We start from the raw sequence: 12,633 nt of genomic DNA, 5'->3' as shown, positions 1-12,633 counted from the left end.
GGGGTGTAGTGTATTGTACACTGTGGCAGGTGGGGGGTGTAGTGTATTGTACACTGTGGCAGGTGAGGGGTGTCGTGTATTGTACACTGTGGCAGGTGAGGGGTGTATTGTACACTGTGGCAGGTGAGGGGTGTATTGTACACTGTGACAGGTGAGGGGCGTCGTGTATTGTACAGTGTGACAGGTGAGGGGCGTCGTGTATTGTACACTGTGACAGGTGAGGGGCGTCGTGTATTGTACACTGTGACAGGTGAGGGGTGTCGTGTATTGTACGCTGTGACAGGTGAGGGGTGTCGTGTATTGTGCAGTGTGACAGGTGAGGGGCGTCGTGTATTGTACGCTGTGACAGGTGAGGGGCGTCGTGTATTGTACACTGTGACAGGTGAGGGGCGTCGTGTATTGTACACTGTGACAGGTGAGGGGCGTCGTGTATTGTACAGTGTGACAGGTGAGGGGCGTCGTGTATTGTACAGTGTGACAGGTGAGGGGCGTCGTGTATTGTACAGTGTGACAGGTGAGGGGCGTCGTGTATTGTACACTGTGACAGGTGAGGGGCGTCGTGTATTGTACAGTGTGACAGGTGAGGGGCGTCGTGTATTGTACAGTGTGACAGGTGAGGGGCGTTGTGTATTGTACAGTGTGACAGGTGAGGGGTGTCGTGTATTGTACACTGTGACAGGTGAGGGGCGTCGTGTATTGTACACTGTGACAGGTGAGGGGTGTCGTGTATTGTACACTGTGACAGGTGAGGGGCGTCGTGTATTGTACAGTGTGACAGGTGAGGGGTGTCGTGTATTGTACAGTGTGACAGGTGAGGGGCGTCGTGTATTGTACGCTGTGACAGGTGAGGGGCGTCGTGTATTGTACACTGTGACAGGTGAGGGGCGTCGTGTATTGTACACTGTGACAGGTGAGGGGCGTCGTGTATTGTACACTGTGACAGGTGAGGGGCGTTGTGTATTGTACAGTGTGACAGGTGAGGGGCGTCGTGTATTGTACAGTGTGACAGGTGAGGGGCGTCGTGTATTGTACACTGTGACAGGTGAGGGGCGTCGTGTATTGTACGCTGTGACAGGTGAAGGAAGGGCTGCCATTAGCAATCACAGGGCCCTATACAGTCTATCAGACAGGGCCCCTTACAGCCTACCCCACTGCTTGCGAAGATGGCCTGAAAAAGGTCGCTCGTCTCCACCCCTTTCCTGACCGGCCAGGCTGCGTGCTTGGATAAGGGTATGGTATGGATTTTGGGGGGACCCCCACGCCGTTTTTTCGGCGTAGGGAGTTCCCTTTAAAATCCATATCAGACCGAAGGGCCTAATATGCTCTTAGAGGGGGGGGGGGGGGGCCATGCCGTTTTTTTTTTTATTTGGCATGGAGTTTTTCCTCAAGATTCATACCAGACACAGTGCCTGATATTGTCAGGGACCGTAGTCGTATCCCTGTTCATTGAAGTTGAACGCATGTCGGACTTCAAGTCGCAGGGCAAAGTGAGATCCAAAGATCCAAAGTAGTACGACTGTCGTGTCGTACCAGTGTGAACCCAGCCTAAGGCCCCTTTCACACTTGTACGACTTGTCCCACGATTTGGGACTGCAAAGTAGCATGAATAGCAAGTCGTTCCCCGTGATTTCCAATGACATCCATTCATATTAGTACTATTAGGACTTCACAGTGGTTCGACTTTGATGCGCGTTCAGGTCCATAGACCTCAAGTCTCCCTGAAATCGTGGCAAAATCATGACAGTGAAATTTCGGTAAAATCACGCGACTTTGAAGTCGTAGGAGTGTGAAAGGGGCCTTGGGCTGCACAATACCATCAGAATGTGCAGAGCAGTTGATGTGCTCTCACCTGGGTTATCCTGAAGCCCATCAAGCATTTGATGGGCCCTCTTTTTGGTGGTGGAGGCAGTGCTGCTTGACAATTGTTATGTGAGAAGCTGCCGCCTGGCGGAGGCCATGTCTGCTTGGAGAGCTGGGGGTGAGGGACACATGGCAAGGGACGGCCAGAGAGAACAATACTCAGTGCCAAGGGGAGCTGGACAAAGTCTGATCCAAACAAGCTGCTGATAAGGCATGTGCTTGTAATTTAAAAACAAGAGAGTTGTGTGGGCTGTTATGCAGAGAAATGTTAAGACTTAAAGGGGTTGTAAAGGTAAATGTTTTTTCACCTTAATGCATCCTATGCATTAAGGTGAAAAAACATCCAACAGCGCCGCCCCCGTTTTATTTACCCCACCCCTCGAAAGTCCCTCGCTTGTCCCCGTCATCCTTTTCGGTTCCCAGCCTGGCCGTGATTGGCTATGGTTGGACGGATTGACAGCAGCGCAGCCAATGACTGGCGCTGCTGTTAATCACATCCAATGACGCGGCGCGCCGGGGAGCGGGGCCGAGTGATACAGTCGGCGGCTATGCCCGCTGCTGTATCACGGGAGTGCGCCCGCAAGAGCTTTCCACCATGCGAGCTTGCTCGCATGAAGGTGGAAAGCTCTTGTGGAGGGGGAGCCATGACAGCTGCCAAGGGACCCCAGAAGACGTGGATCGGGGGCCACTGTGTGCAAAATGACTTACACAGTGGAGGTAAGTATGTTTGTTATTTTTTTTTTTTTACTTTAGTGTCGCTTTAAAGTGGGAGTAAACCCACTTTAAAAATAGATAACACATGCATAGCATACTAGCTCATTATGTAATACTTGCCTGGGATCGACACCGCACCAGCCATCGACATGTCGTCCTGAAATTACTTCCGGGTATCGCGGCTCCAGCGATGTGATTGGCTGGTGCCGCCAGTCACGGCATGACCTCCTTTAGAAACGACACGATCGCCGTTTCTAAGGTGCGCCTGCGCCCTTGTCTACGGCATCCGTCATTGTTGTAATTATCTCCTAAGCCGTGGAGGTTTAGGAGATATTTCTTGCACCTACAGGTAAGCCTTAATCTAGGTACAGGGTGTACAACCACTTTAAAGTAAAGTTCCACTCAAAAAAAAAAATACACACAAAACCTGTAAAAAAAAAAATGATTGGAAAATCAGAAATGGCGGTTGCTATGCGGAAGTTCCTAATCGGTCTCTTCACATACCGCGGCAGGTCTTCTTCCTCGTCCTCCACACGTTGTCTTCTGGGGAATGGGGCGCGCTGCCTTCTGGGAACTGTGTGTATCCCAGAAAGCAGCCGCCCATTCACAAAAGCGCCGCGAGACTCGCTCATGCGCAGTAGGAAACGGGCAGTGAAGCCGCAAAGCTCCACTGCCTGTTTCCCTCATTAAGGATGGCGGCGCCCGGAGCTGCCAGGATCGAGAGATTGGCCTGGGGGGGGGCCGACATCGCGGGAGCCTAGGACAGGTAAGTGGAACCCCACTTTAAGACTGCTGTGCTCCCACAGAAAAACAGTAAATAAAATATAAATGAGACAGCGCTGCATAGGTATACAAACACACAAAAATAAGATAAAATAAAGATAAGAACAAATTTAGTGTGCAATATAAGTGTTCCCAACAAAAGTCCAATATTATTAGTGTATAAAGTAAGAATTTCTTTCGCTGACATGCGGGATGATGTGATTGTGTTTTTTCGCTTCAAACAGCCTCCATATCCATAGAGCTCCCACCACCACATGCAATGCTCGCTCACCTCCTTACAAGACCCTACTAGGGGTCAAACACGCCTTGCACTCTGTGCAATTCTCCCTTCTGGAAATCCTCACCGGTCCCTGATAACCTCTGTTGGACTCTCGAGAAACAAGCAACGATCTATATCTGATAAGGGTTCCTTCCACTGTGTTACTTCAGACTTGAATCCAGCACAGTGGAACCCTGGATTGCGAGTAACGCGGTTAACGAACATTTCGCAATACGAGCGCTGTATTTAAAAAAAAAAAATCGTAACTCTGTTTGCGAGTGTTGTTTCGCAACACGAGCAGGATTCAGGCGAAAGCGGTGTGCAGTACTGCGTTTGGCCTGAGGTAGGGGGGGGGGGGGGCGCCGGAGCCGAACGGCGTGGTTTGGGAATGCACGGAAAGGCCCGAGGACAGCTCGGCTGACCTCGGGAACGCAGTCTTTCCGAGGTCAGCCGAGGTGTCCTTTCCGTCCGTTTCTGAGGCTCTGCGGCGCCCCCACCTCTGGCAGCATGCGGTATTGCATGCCATTGAAGTCAACACAGAACAAATTATTTTAGTTTCCATTGACTTCAATGGGGAAACTTGCTTTGATATGCAAGTTCTTTGAATTACGAGCATTCTCCTGGAATGTTGGCTCTCCATACAATGCTTCTTTTTGTCTTTTCACCTCTGGGGTTCCTTCTACTGTGTTACTTCAGACTTGAATCCAGTATAATCCAAGTTAGCTCTCCATACAATGCTTCTTCTTGTCTTTTCACCCCTGGGAATAGAAAAGACAAGAAGAAGCATTGTATGGAGAGCTAACGTGAATTATACTGGATTCAAGTCTGAAGTAACACAGTGGAAGGAACCCTTATCCGATATAGATCATTGCTTGTTTCTCGAGAGTCCAACAGAGGTTACCAGGGACCGGTGAGGATTTCCAGAAGGGGGAATTGCACAGAGTGCAAGGCGTGTTTGACCCCCTGGTAGGGTCTTGTAAGGAGGTGAGCGAGCATTGCATGTGGTGGTGGGAGCTCTATGGATATGGAGGCTGTTTGAAGCGAAGAAATACTTCACATCTTCCCACATGTCAGCAAAAGAAATTATTACTTTATACACTAATACAGAGGAACCTCGGAATACGAGCATAATCCATTCCAGGAGAATGCTCGTAATCCAAAGCACTCGCATATCAAAGCAAGTTTTCCCATAGAAGTCAATGGAAACTAAAATAATTTGTTCCGCATTGACTTCTATGGCATGCAATACCGCATGTGGCCAGAGGTGGGGGGGCAGAGAGCCTTGGAAATACTCAGGACAGTTCAGCTGAACTCAGAAATCCTCGGAAAGGCTCGGGACAAAGTATATTCTAGTTTTTCGGATCTGCTCTGGCGCCCCTGCACCTCTGGCCAAATGCGGTACTGCACACCGCTGTGGCTTGAATCCTGCTCATTTTGCAAGACAACACTCGCAAATGGAGTCAGGATTTAAAAAAATATATACCGTATTTATCTTCCTATAGCGCGCACCGGCATATAGCGCGCACCCCCAACCTAGAAGGGAAATTTCAGGAAAAAAAGAAAATGCTTACAGTTTGAATGCCCCTCGTCAGTGTCTTGCCCGGCGCCTTGTCCGGTCCGGTGTCCGTCTGCGGCCTTGGTGGTGTCCTCCCCGCTTCTCCCGAGCTGTTTTTGAGCCGATCCCCGCTTCCCGCGCTGTGTTTGAACGCCGCCGCCGACATATACCGAGCGCAGTACACTCGGGCACGCTCGGCTCCTCTCACATAAAGGCTAGGAGGCGGCACAGGGCGTGACCGCGAGAGGAGCCGAGCCTGGCCGAGTGTACTGCGCTCTGTATATGTCGTCGACGGCGTTCAAACACAGCGCGGGTATCGGCGTATATCGCGCACCCCCGATTTCCCCCCGATTTTAAGGGGAAAAAAGTGTGCGGTATACGCTGATAAATACGGTACTCTTATTGGGAAACGCTTGTTAACCGCGTTACTCGCAATCTGAGGTTTCACTGTACACTAATATTGGACTTTTGTTTTGAACACTTATATTGCACACTAAATTTGTTCTTATCTTTATTTTATCTAAATTTTGTGTGTTTGTATACCTATGCAATGCTGTCTCATTTAGATTTTATTTATGTGCTTGTAATTTTTAGTGTTTTTTTTTTTTTTCATTTTGGGTTGTGTTTTGTTTAATGTGATTTTGTTTGTATAATTTGTCTGTATTGTCTCAATGTTGTTTGCATATCTGATTTAAAAATAAAAATAAATTCACATTGGAAAAACCCTGACACTGGACCCCTGAAACACGTTGGTTACTTTTTTTGGATTGTACCCCTGATTTTTTATGGAAAAAAGTTGTATCTGGACCTTCAATTTCAGTTATTGTTACATTCCAATTAAAAAAAACATATATTCGAGTCCACTGTCAAAAAATAAAATAAAAATACATATCAAAGTATGATAAATTAATTTCATATAAAATAAAGTAATTAACAACTATAAACACTCATTTGATGTGAACAATAATATAAATAAAATGAAAATCCTATTAAAGTGCAAAAAAAAGTAGTGCTCTGTTCAGAATCCTCCACAATCTTCTCTCTTAAAGGGGTTGTAAAGGTAATTTTTTTTTTTTTTTTTTTCTAAATAGCTTCCTTTACCTTAGTGCAGTCCTCCTTCACTTACCTCATCCTTCCATTTTGCTTTTAAATGTCCTTATTTCTTCTGAGAAATCCTCACTTCCTGTTCTTCTGTCTGTAACTACACACAGTAATGCGAGGCTTTCTCCCTGGTGTGGAGTGTCGTACTCGCCCCCTCCCTTGGACTACAGGAGAGTCGGGACGCTCTCTACGTTGCAGGTAGAGAAAGGAGCTGTGTGTTAGTGGGAGTCCTGACTCTCTCCTGTAGTCCAAGGGAGGGGGCGAGCACGACACTCCACACCAGGGAGAAAGCCTCGCATTACTGTGTGTAGTTACAGACAGAAGAACAGGAAGTGAGGATTTCTCAGAAGAAATAAGGACATTTAAAAGCAAAATGGAAGGATGAGGTAAGTGAAGGAGGACTGCACTAAAGTAAAGGAAGGTATTTAGGAAAAAAAAATTGTACCTTTACAACCCCTTTTAATGTGGGAAGTTAGAAATGCATCACCACAAGAAAGTGTTCCCAAAGCCTCTTCACCACAAATGGTTAACAGAGCTCCTTACCAGATATTCTGGTCTTGCAAAGGACATCCCAAAACATCTTGCTTCTGTGCAGCCAAATTTACCACGATCCAAGATATTGGGACTCTCCAAACATGTATAAATATATAAGGGGTCCATATAGTGAACTTAGTGTCGAAAGACGCCTACAGCGCAGACCTGAATTGCCGGGAGGGCGTTCGTGGACATCCTCCTGTGCTCCAGCAGCCTACAGGGGGCGCGCAGTGCGCTCTGTGATCAGCGAGTCAATGAGACTCGGCTGATCAGATCGGAGTAAGGGGTCGATCCAGACCCCTTACCACGTGATCAGCTTCCTGACGACGTCATTACGACGAAGCGTACGTTGAGGCACATCCTGGTCATGTTCTCACTTCCGGCTTCAGGTTTCTGCATCTCCAGTTTTCATCTTATGTTTTTTGGATTCTTCTTCACGGTCTGTTCTCACTGGACACTGATTCATATTATATATTTTGTAACTTATCAAGTTCTTTCGGCACTGTTTTGATGCATATTTATTGCTGATATTCCATTAGCGATACACTTATGATGTCAGAGTGATCCACTATAGGGGTCATTTTTCTATATATATTTTTTCATTTTCAAGTTTTGGAAAGGTATTTTATTATATTCACTCACATATGGTTATATATTGGTGTTTTAATTCATTAATACTCATAATATAACTATTATTTTCTCAATTTATTTAGCGCAACTATATACCGTTTTTTCCACGTGATCAGCTGTCGGCCAATGACAGCTGATCATGTGATGTAAACAGAGCCGGTAATTGGCTATTTTTTCTCCTCACGCAGATAGCGTGAAGAGAAAAAAAATAGCCGATCACCAGCGGCTTTCAGGGTGACATCGGTCCCGATAAAGGACAGCCACCTGCCAGTGAATACCAGTGCCGCCCATCAGTGCCACCTAGCAGTGCCCACAAGTGCAGCCTCATCAGCGCATATCAATGAAGGAGAAAAATTACCTGTTTGCAAAATTTTATAACAAACTATGAAACATGATTTTTTTTTTTGTTTTGTTCAAAATTTTCCTTTTTTTTTTTTTTTTTTTTTTTTGCAAAAAATAAAAACCCCAGCAGTGATTAAATACCTCCAAAAGAAGGCTCTATTTGTGTGAAAAAAATGATAAAAATTTGATTTGGGTGCAGTGTTGTGTGACCGCGCAACTGTCATTCAAAGTGCGTCGGCGCTGAAAATTGGTGGAAGTGGTTAAAATTCTTATTATAAATTATAGACCTTTCATTTCTTTGTCAGTGGGCAAACGTACAAAATCTGCAGGGGATCAAATGATTATTTTACACTGTAAGTAGAGGGGGGTAGATGCAGTAAATGCACAATTCAGCTTATGTCGTGATAGTAATGTTCCTATACTGCAGGGATCCTCAAACTACGGCCCTCCAGCTGTTGCGGAACTACACATCCCATGAGGCATTGTAACACACTGACATTCACAGACATGGCTAGGCACGATGGGAATTGTAGTTCCTGAGCAACTGGAGGGCCGTAGTTTGAAGACCCATGCTATACTGGTTCCTAATAATCAAAATGCTCCATGTTTGCTCAAGAATTTTTGATGATCTTTTTATTTTTTTGTTTGTTTTTATTCTCTTTATCTGGTTGGAGACTTTCTCCCATTGAGTTTGCTTCTTCTCCCATAGCCCTCTCACTTCATGCCTTATCCTTGTAGGACTGGTGACTACCTGAAAGCATGTGCTCCTGGATCCACATTTCTGTGTTTACCCTTCTTCTTGGCTTCTGCTCATCCGATACGGATCCTGCCCCTGATCTGAGGTCTGTTTTACCATCCACACTAAGCTCCAAGAATAACGCCATCTATGGCATCGTTTTTGATGCCGGCAGTACTGGGACTCGAATTCACATCTACACCTTTCACCAAAGAGCTGCAGGTGAGCGTATGGAATGTTTAAGGTTCTCTTGTTAATGTTGGTGGGAGCACGGCCCTCAACACTCCATGAGTTTAGAGGAAAATACTCACTGTAAAATGTTACCTTGGTATTAGGCCTTCAACACAATGATATTTCATGGTGATGGATGGTAGTAAGCCTTCAACTCACAGAAATGATATGGTGATGGGACCATCAGCACACAGATATTTCATGGTGGTGGACCATAAACACCTGGATATTTCATGGTGGTGGACCATAAACACTTGGATATTTCATGGTGGTGGACCATAAACACCTGGATATTTCATGGTGGTGGACCATAAACACCTGGATATTTCATGGTGGTGGACCATAAACACTTGGATATTTCATGGTCGTGGACCATAAACACTTGGATATTTCATGGTGGTGGGACCATCAACACACAGATATTTCATGGTGGTAGACCATCAACACACAGATATTTCATGGTGGTGGGACCATCAACACACAGATATTTCATGGTGGTGGGACCATCAACACACAGATATTTCATGGTGGTGGGACCATCAACACACAGATATTTCATGGTGGTGGGACCATCAACACACAGATATTTCATGGTGGTGGGACCATCAACACACAGATATTTCATGGTGGTGGGACCATCAACACACAGATATTTCATGGTGGTGGGACCATCAACACACAGATATTTCATGGTAGACCATCAACACATAGATATTTCATGGTGGTGGGACCATCAGCACGTAAATATTTAATGGTAGACCATCAGCACACAGATATTTCATGGTGGTGGGACCATCAGCACACAGATATTTCATGGTGGTGGGACCATCAGCACGTAAATATTTAATGGTAGACCATCAACACATAGATATTTTAATGGTGGTAGACCAGGCATGTCCAAAGTCCGACCCGGAGGCCAATTGTGGCCCCCCTAGTGATTTAATATGGCCCCCCCTGGGGATTTGGATATATATATAGAGCCATTGCAGCCTCACATGTGTCTTGGGGCCACAAACGATATATACCGTATTTATCGGCGCTGCCTCGGAGGGGACAGGACTTGCGCCGTCAGATTACATAAAGAGAATCTCCTGTTTACTCGGCGGCTTCTGTAATAGGAAGTCCCGTTTCCTGGGATGCCATTGGATGACTGTTCTGTTTATTATAGGAGGCGGGGACTTTGTATTAAAGATGCCACAGAGTAAACAAGAAATTCTCCTGTTATTAATCTGACGGCACTTGTCCCTCCCCCTCCCTGTCCCCTCCGAGGCTGCAGATGGGCATCGATCAGGCTGCATTCAGGGCACATGTGAGGCTGCATTGATTGCAGTGGTGAGGCTGCATTGATTGCAGTGGTGAGGCTGCATTCATGGCAATGGTAAGCGTGTGCGTGTTATACGCTGATAAATACAGTATATCAAAATAACACGCCCAAGCTCATCCTTAGTTCTGAGCAGCGCTCGGGAATTCGTTGGGGCCACAAAAGAGATATATACAGTATATCCAAATAACACGCCCAAGCTCATCTCTTCACCACACACAGCCACAAAGGTAAGAGAATTATTGTTGGGCAGAGTATTATTGCTCGGACGAACATACTTAGACCAAATTTTAATGGTTCAAAAAATGTCAGGCAAAATGGTCGGCCCTCGAGCATGTTCACTTCATCAAATGTGGCCCTCTTTGAAAAAAGTTTGGACACCCCTGTGGTAGACCATCAACACACAATTATTTCATGGTGGTAGACCATCAACACACAAATATTTCAAAGCAAGTTGTTTGCTCTGGTAGCACTTGGTAGAAGGGAGGGGCCAGGAGTGTCGGCGGGGGGATTCGAGAAGAGGAGGATCCAGGCTGCTCTGTGCAAAACCATTACACAGTGCAGTTACGTATACCATGTCTGTTTATTAAAACAAAAAAATGTGCTTTTAATACCACTTTAAAGTGGTTCTAAATGCTTACATGTATCCAGTGAAGTGACTGGCCTCAGGTGATACACGCGGGTTAAACAAATGCCCCTACATAAGTTGTACCTGTTTATCTATAGTCCTCTGTTCTCCACATCTGTTTAAAGTCCAGAAATTATAAAGCTTGTCTGAGCTGTCAGGGAAAAAAAGGGGAGCAGAGCTGAAGTTATACACTGCAGAGCTCAGTAAGGAGAGTTCTGAGAGCTGATTAGAGGGAAGGGACACACGGTGCCCTTCACACAGGAACAGAGCTGAGGTTGTCAATAACCTACTCTGTGCTAGAGGTCTCTCCCTGTCACCTTTTTTCTCTTGGTGTCAGGAAAACTTGTCAAAGGGGACTTTTGCTGATAACAGAGGAAGGAAGCAGCACACAGAAATGGCACTCGGTGCTCTGGATTGAAACAAGTACACACTATAGAGCAGGGATCCTCAAACTACGGCGCTCCAGCTGTTGCGAAACTACACATCCCATGAGGCATTGTAACACACTGACATTCACAGACATGACTAGGCATGATGGGAATTGTAGTTCCTGAACAACTGGAGGGCCGTAGTTTGAAGACCCCTGCTATAGAGGGATAGGCTTTGTTCATATTTCATGTCTGAGGTTTACAAACACTTTAAAGCTTCCGGGCGGTGTTGTATGACTCTGCGTTTATTGCTGCTCAGAACTCAATTTGCATTGGATTTGTGCCCATAACTGATGTGCTGGTCACATTTCTTTCCATTATTCAGGTTCTCCTCTGGAGCTGGATGGAGAAATCTTTGAGTCGGTAAAGCCGGGTCTCTCTGCTTATGCCAATCAGCCTGAGAAGGTGAGCCGAGTTATTGTAAATTTTTCAATTCCGCCATTATACACTTGTAACATTTGTTAAATAACATTATATACATCACCATTTGGTAGATTGGAAATACCTTTTAGAATGACCTCTTCTAGAAAAACAACCTGCGGAGTCCAGCGCTGGGATGTCAAACTCGATTACATAGCGAGCTGCATTAGCTTTATGGTTGTCCTTAAAGGGCTGGTTGTATCTGTAAGACTAGATGCCCCCCCCCCCTCCCCCCAACATCAGATGTTAAGAGCCCCCCCACCCTGTCCAGAGAGGCATAGGATCTGTAGGAGGCGTTCTGTCCTCCTCTCTGCTGAGACTAGGGGAGCAGAGACGAGCCTCTCCGTAGCTGCACAAAGAAGCACAGGATCTAGCGGGAGGTTGGGGGGGGGGGGGGGGGGGTGTTCTGCCCTTCCTATGCTGCCAACCTCTGATACAATGTAGGGGTGCTGCAGGAAAGGAGAAAGGGCCACATGATTGACAATCGCAATGATCACAAATGTAAACAGTTGTGCTGTTAAAACAGAGCTCCACCCTAAAGTGGAACTCGCGCTAATCGGAACCCCCCCCCCCCTCCGGTGTCACATTTGACACCTTTTTGGGGGGGGGGGTGCAGATACCAGGTATTTGCACCCACTTCCGGCCACAACAGTCTCAGGCAGACTGCGGGCATGACGTCACCTCCTGTCCCCCCCCCCCCCCCCGGTGTGCGCTGGGAACACTCGGCTCCCAGTACACAGCGGGAGCCAATCGGCAGGCGCAGCGTGACTCGTGCATGCGCCGCAGGGAACCGGGCAGTGAAGCCGGAGCGCTTCACTTCCTGGTTCCCTCACCGTGGATGGCGGGGGGAGCAGCAGAGTGACGAGCGATCGCTCGTCCTCTGCTGCGGACAGGGCTGGACTCCAGGACAGGTAAAATTAAAAGTTAGCAGCTGCAGTATTTGTAGCTGCTGGCTTCTAATTATTTTTTTTCAGCGCACATCCGCTTTAAGAGATTTAAGTGCCAGTGACCATTGTGTGTGTGGAGGCAGAGGATTGCGGTAAAATGGCACTTGGCACCAATGACTGTTGTGGTTTTTTTGGGGGGGAGGA

At 46.7% G+C, this 12,633-nt stretch overlaps 1 protein-coding gene across 2 annotated transcripts in view; it reads left to right on the top strand.

The window, feature by feature from the left end:
• Positions 1 to 12,633, top strand: part of ENTPD5 (ectonucleoside triphosphate diphosphohydrolase 5 (inactive)) — a 40,983-nt gene that overhangs the window by 10,614 nt on the left and 17,736 nt on the right. For both annotated transcript variants that reach the window (XM_040333583.1, XM_040333582.1), the window contains 2 exons: positions 8,517 to 8,736; positions 11,448 to 11,527. In XM_040333583.1, coding sequence (XP_040189517.1) covers positions 8,538 to 8,736; positions 11,448 to 11,527 — 279 coding nt within the window. In that variant the 5' untranslated portion in view covers positions 8,517 to 8,537. The remainder of the gene's footprint in view (positions 1 to 8,516; positions 8,737 to 11,447; positions 11,528 to 12,633) is intronic.

Source organism: Rana temporaria, chromosome 13, assembly GCF_905171775.1.
Source record: "Rana temporaria chromosome 13, aRanTem1.1, whole genome shotgun sequence".
Classification (NCBI taxonomy): Eukaryota; Metazoa; Chordata; class Amphibia; order Anura; family Ranidae; genus Rana; species Rana temporaria.
The sequence above is the reverse complement of the archived record's forward strand: the minus strand, read 5'-3'. Positions and strand labels throughout refer to the sequence as shown.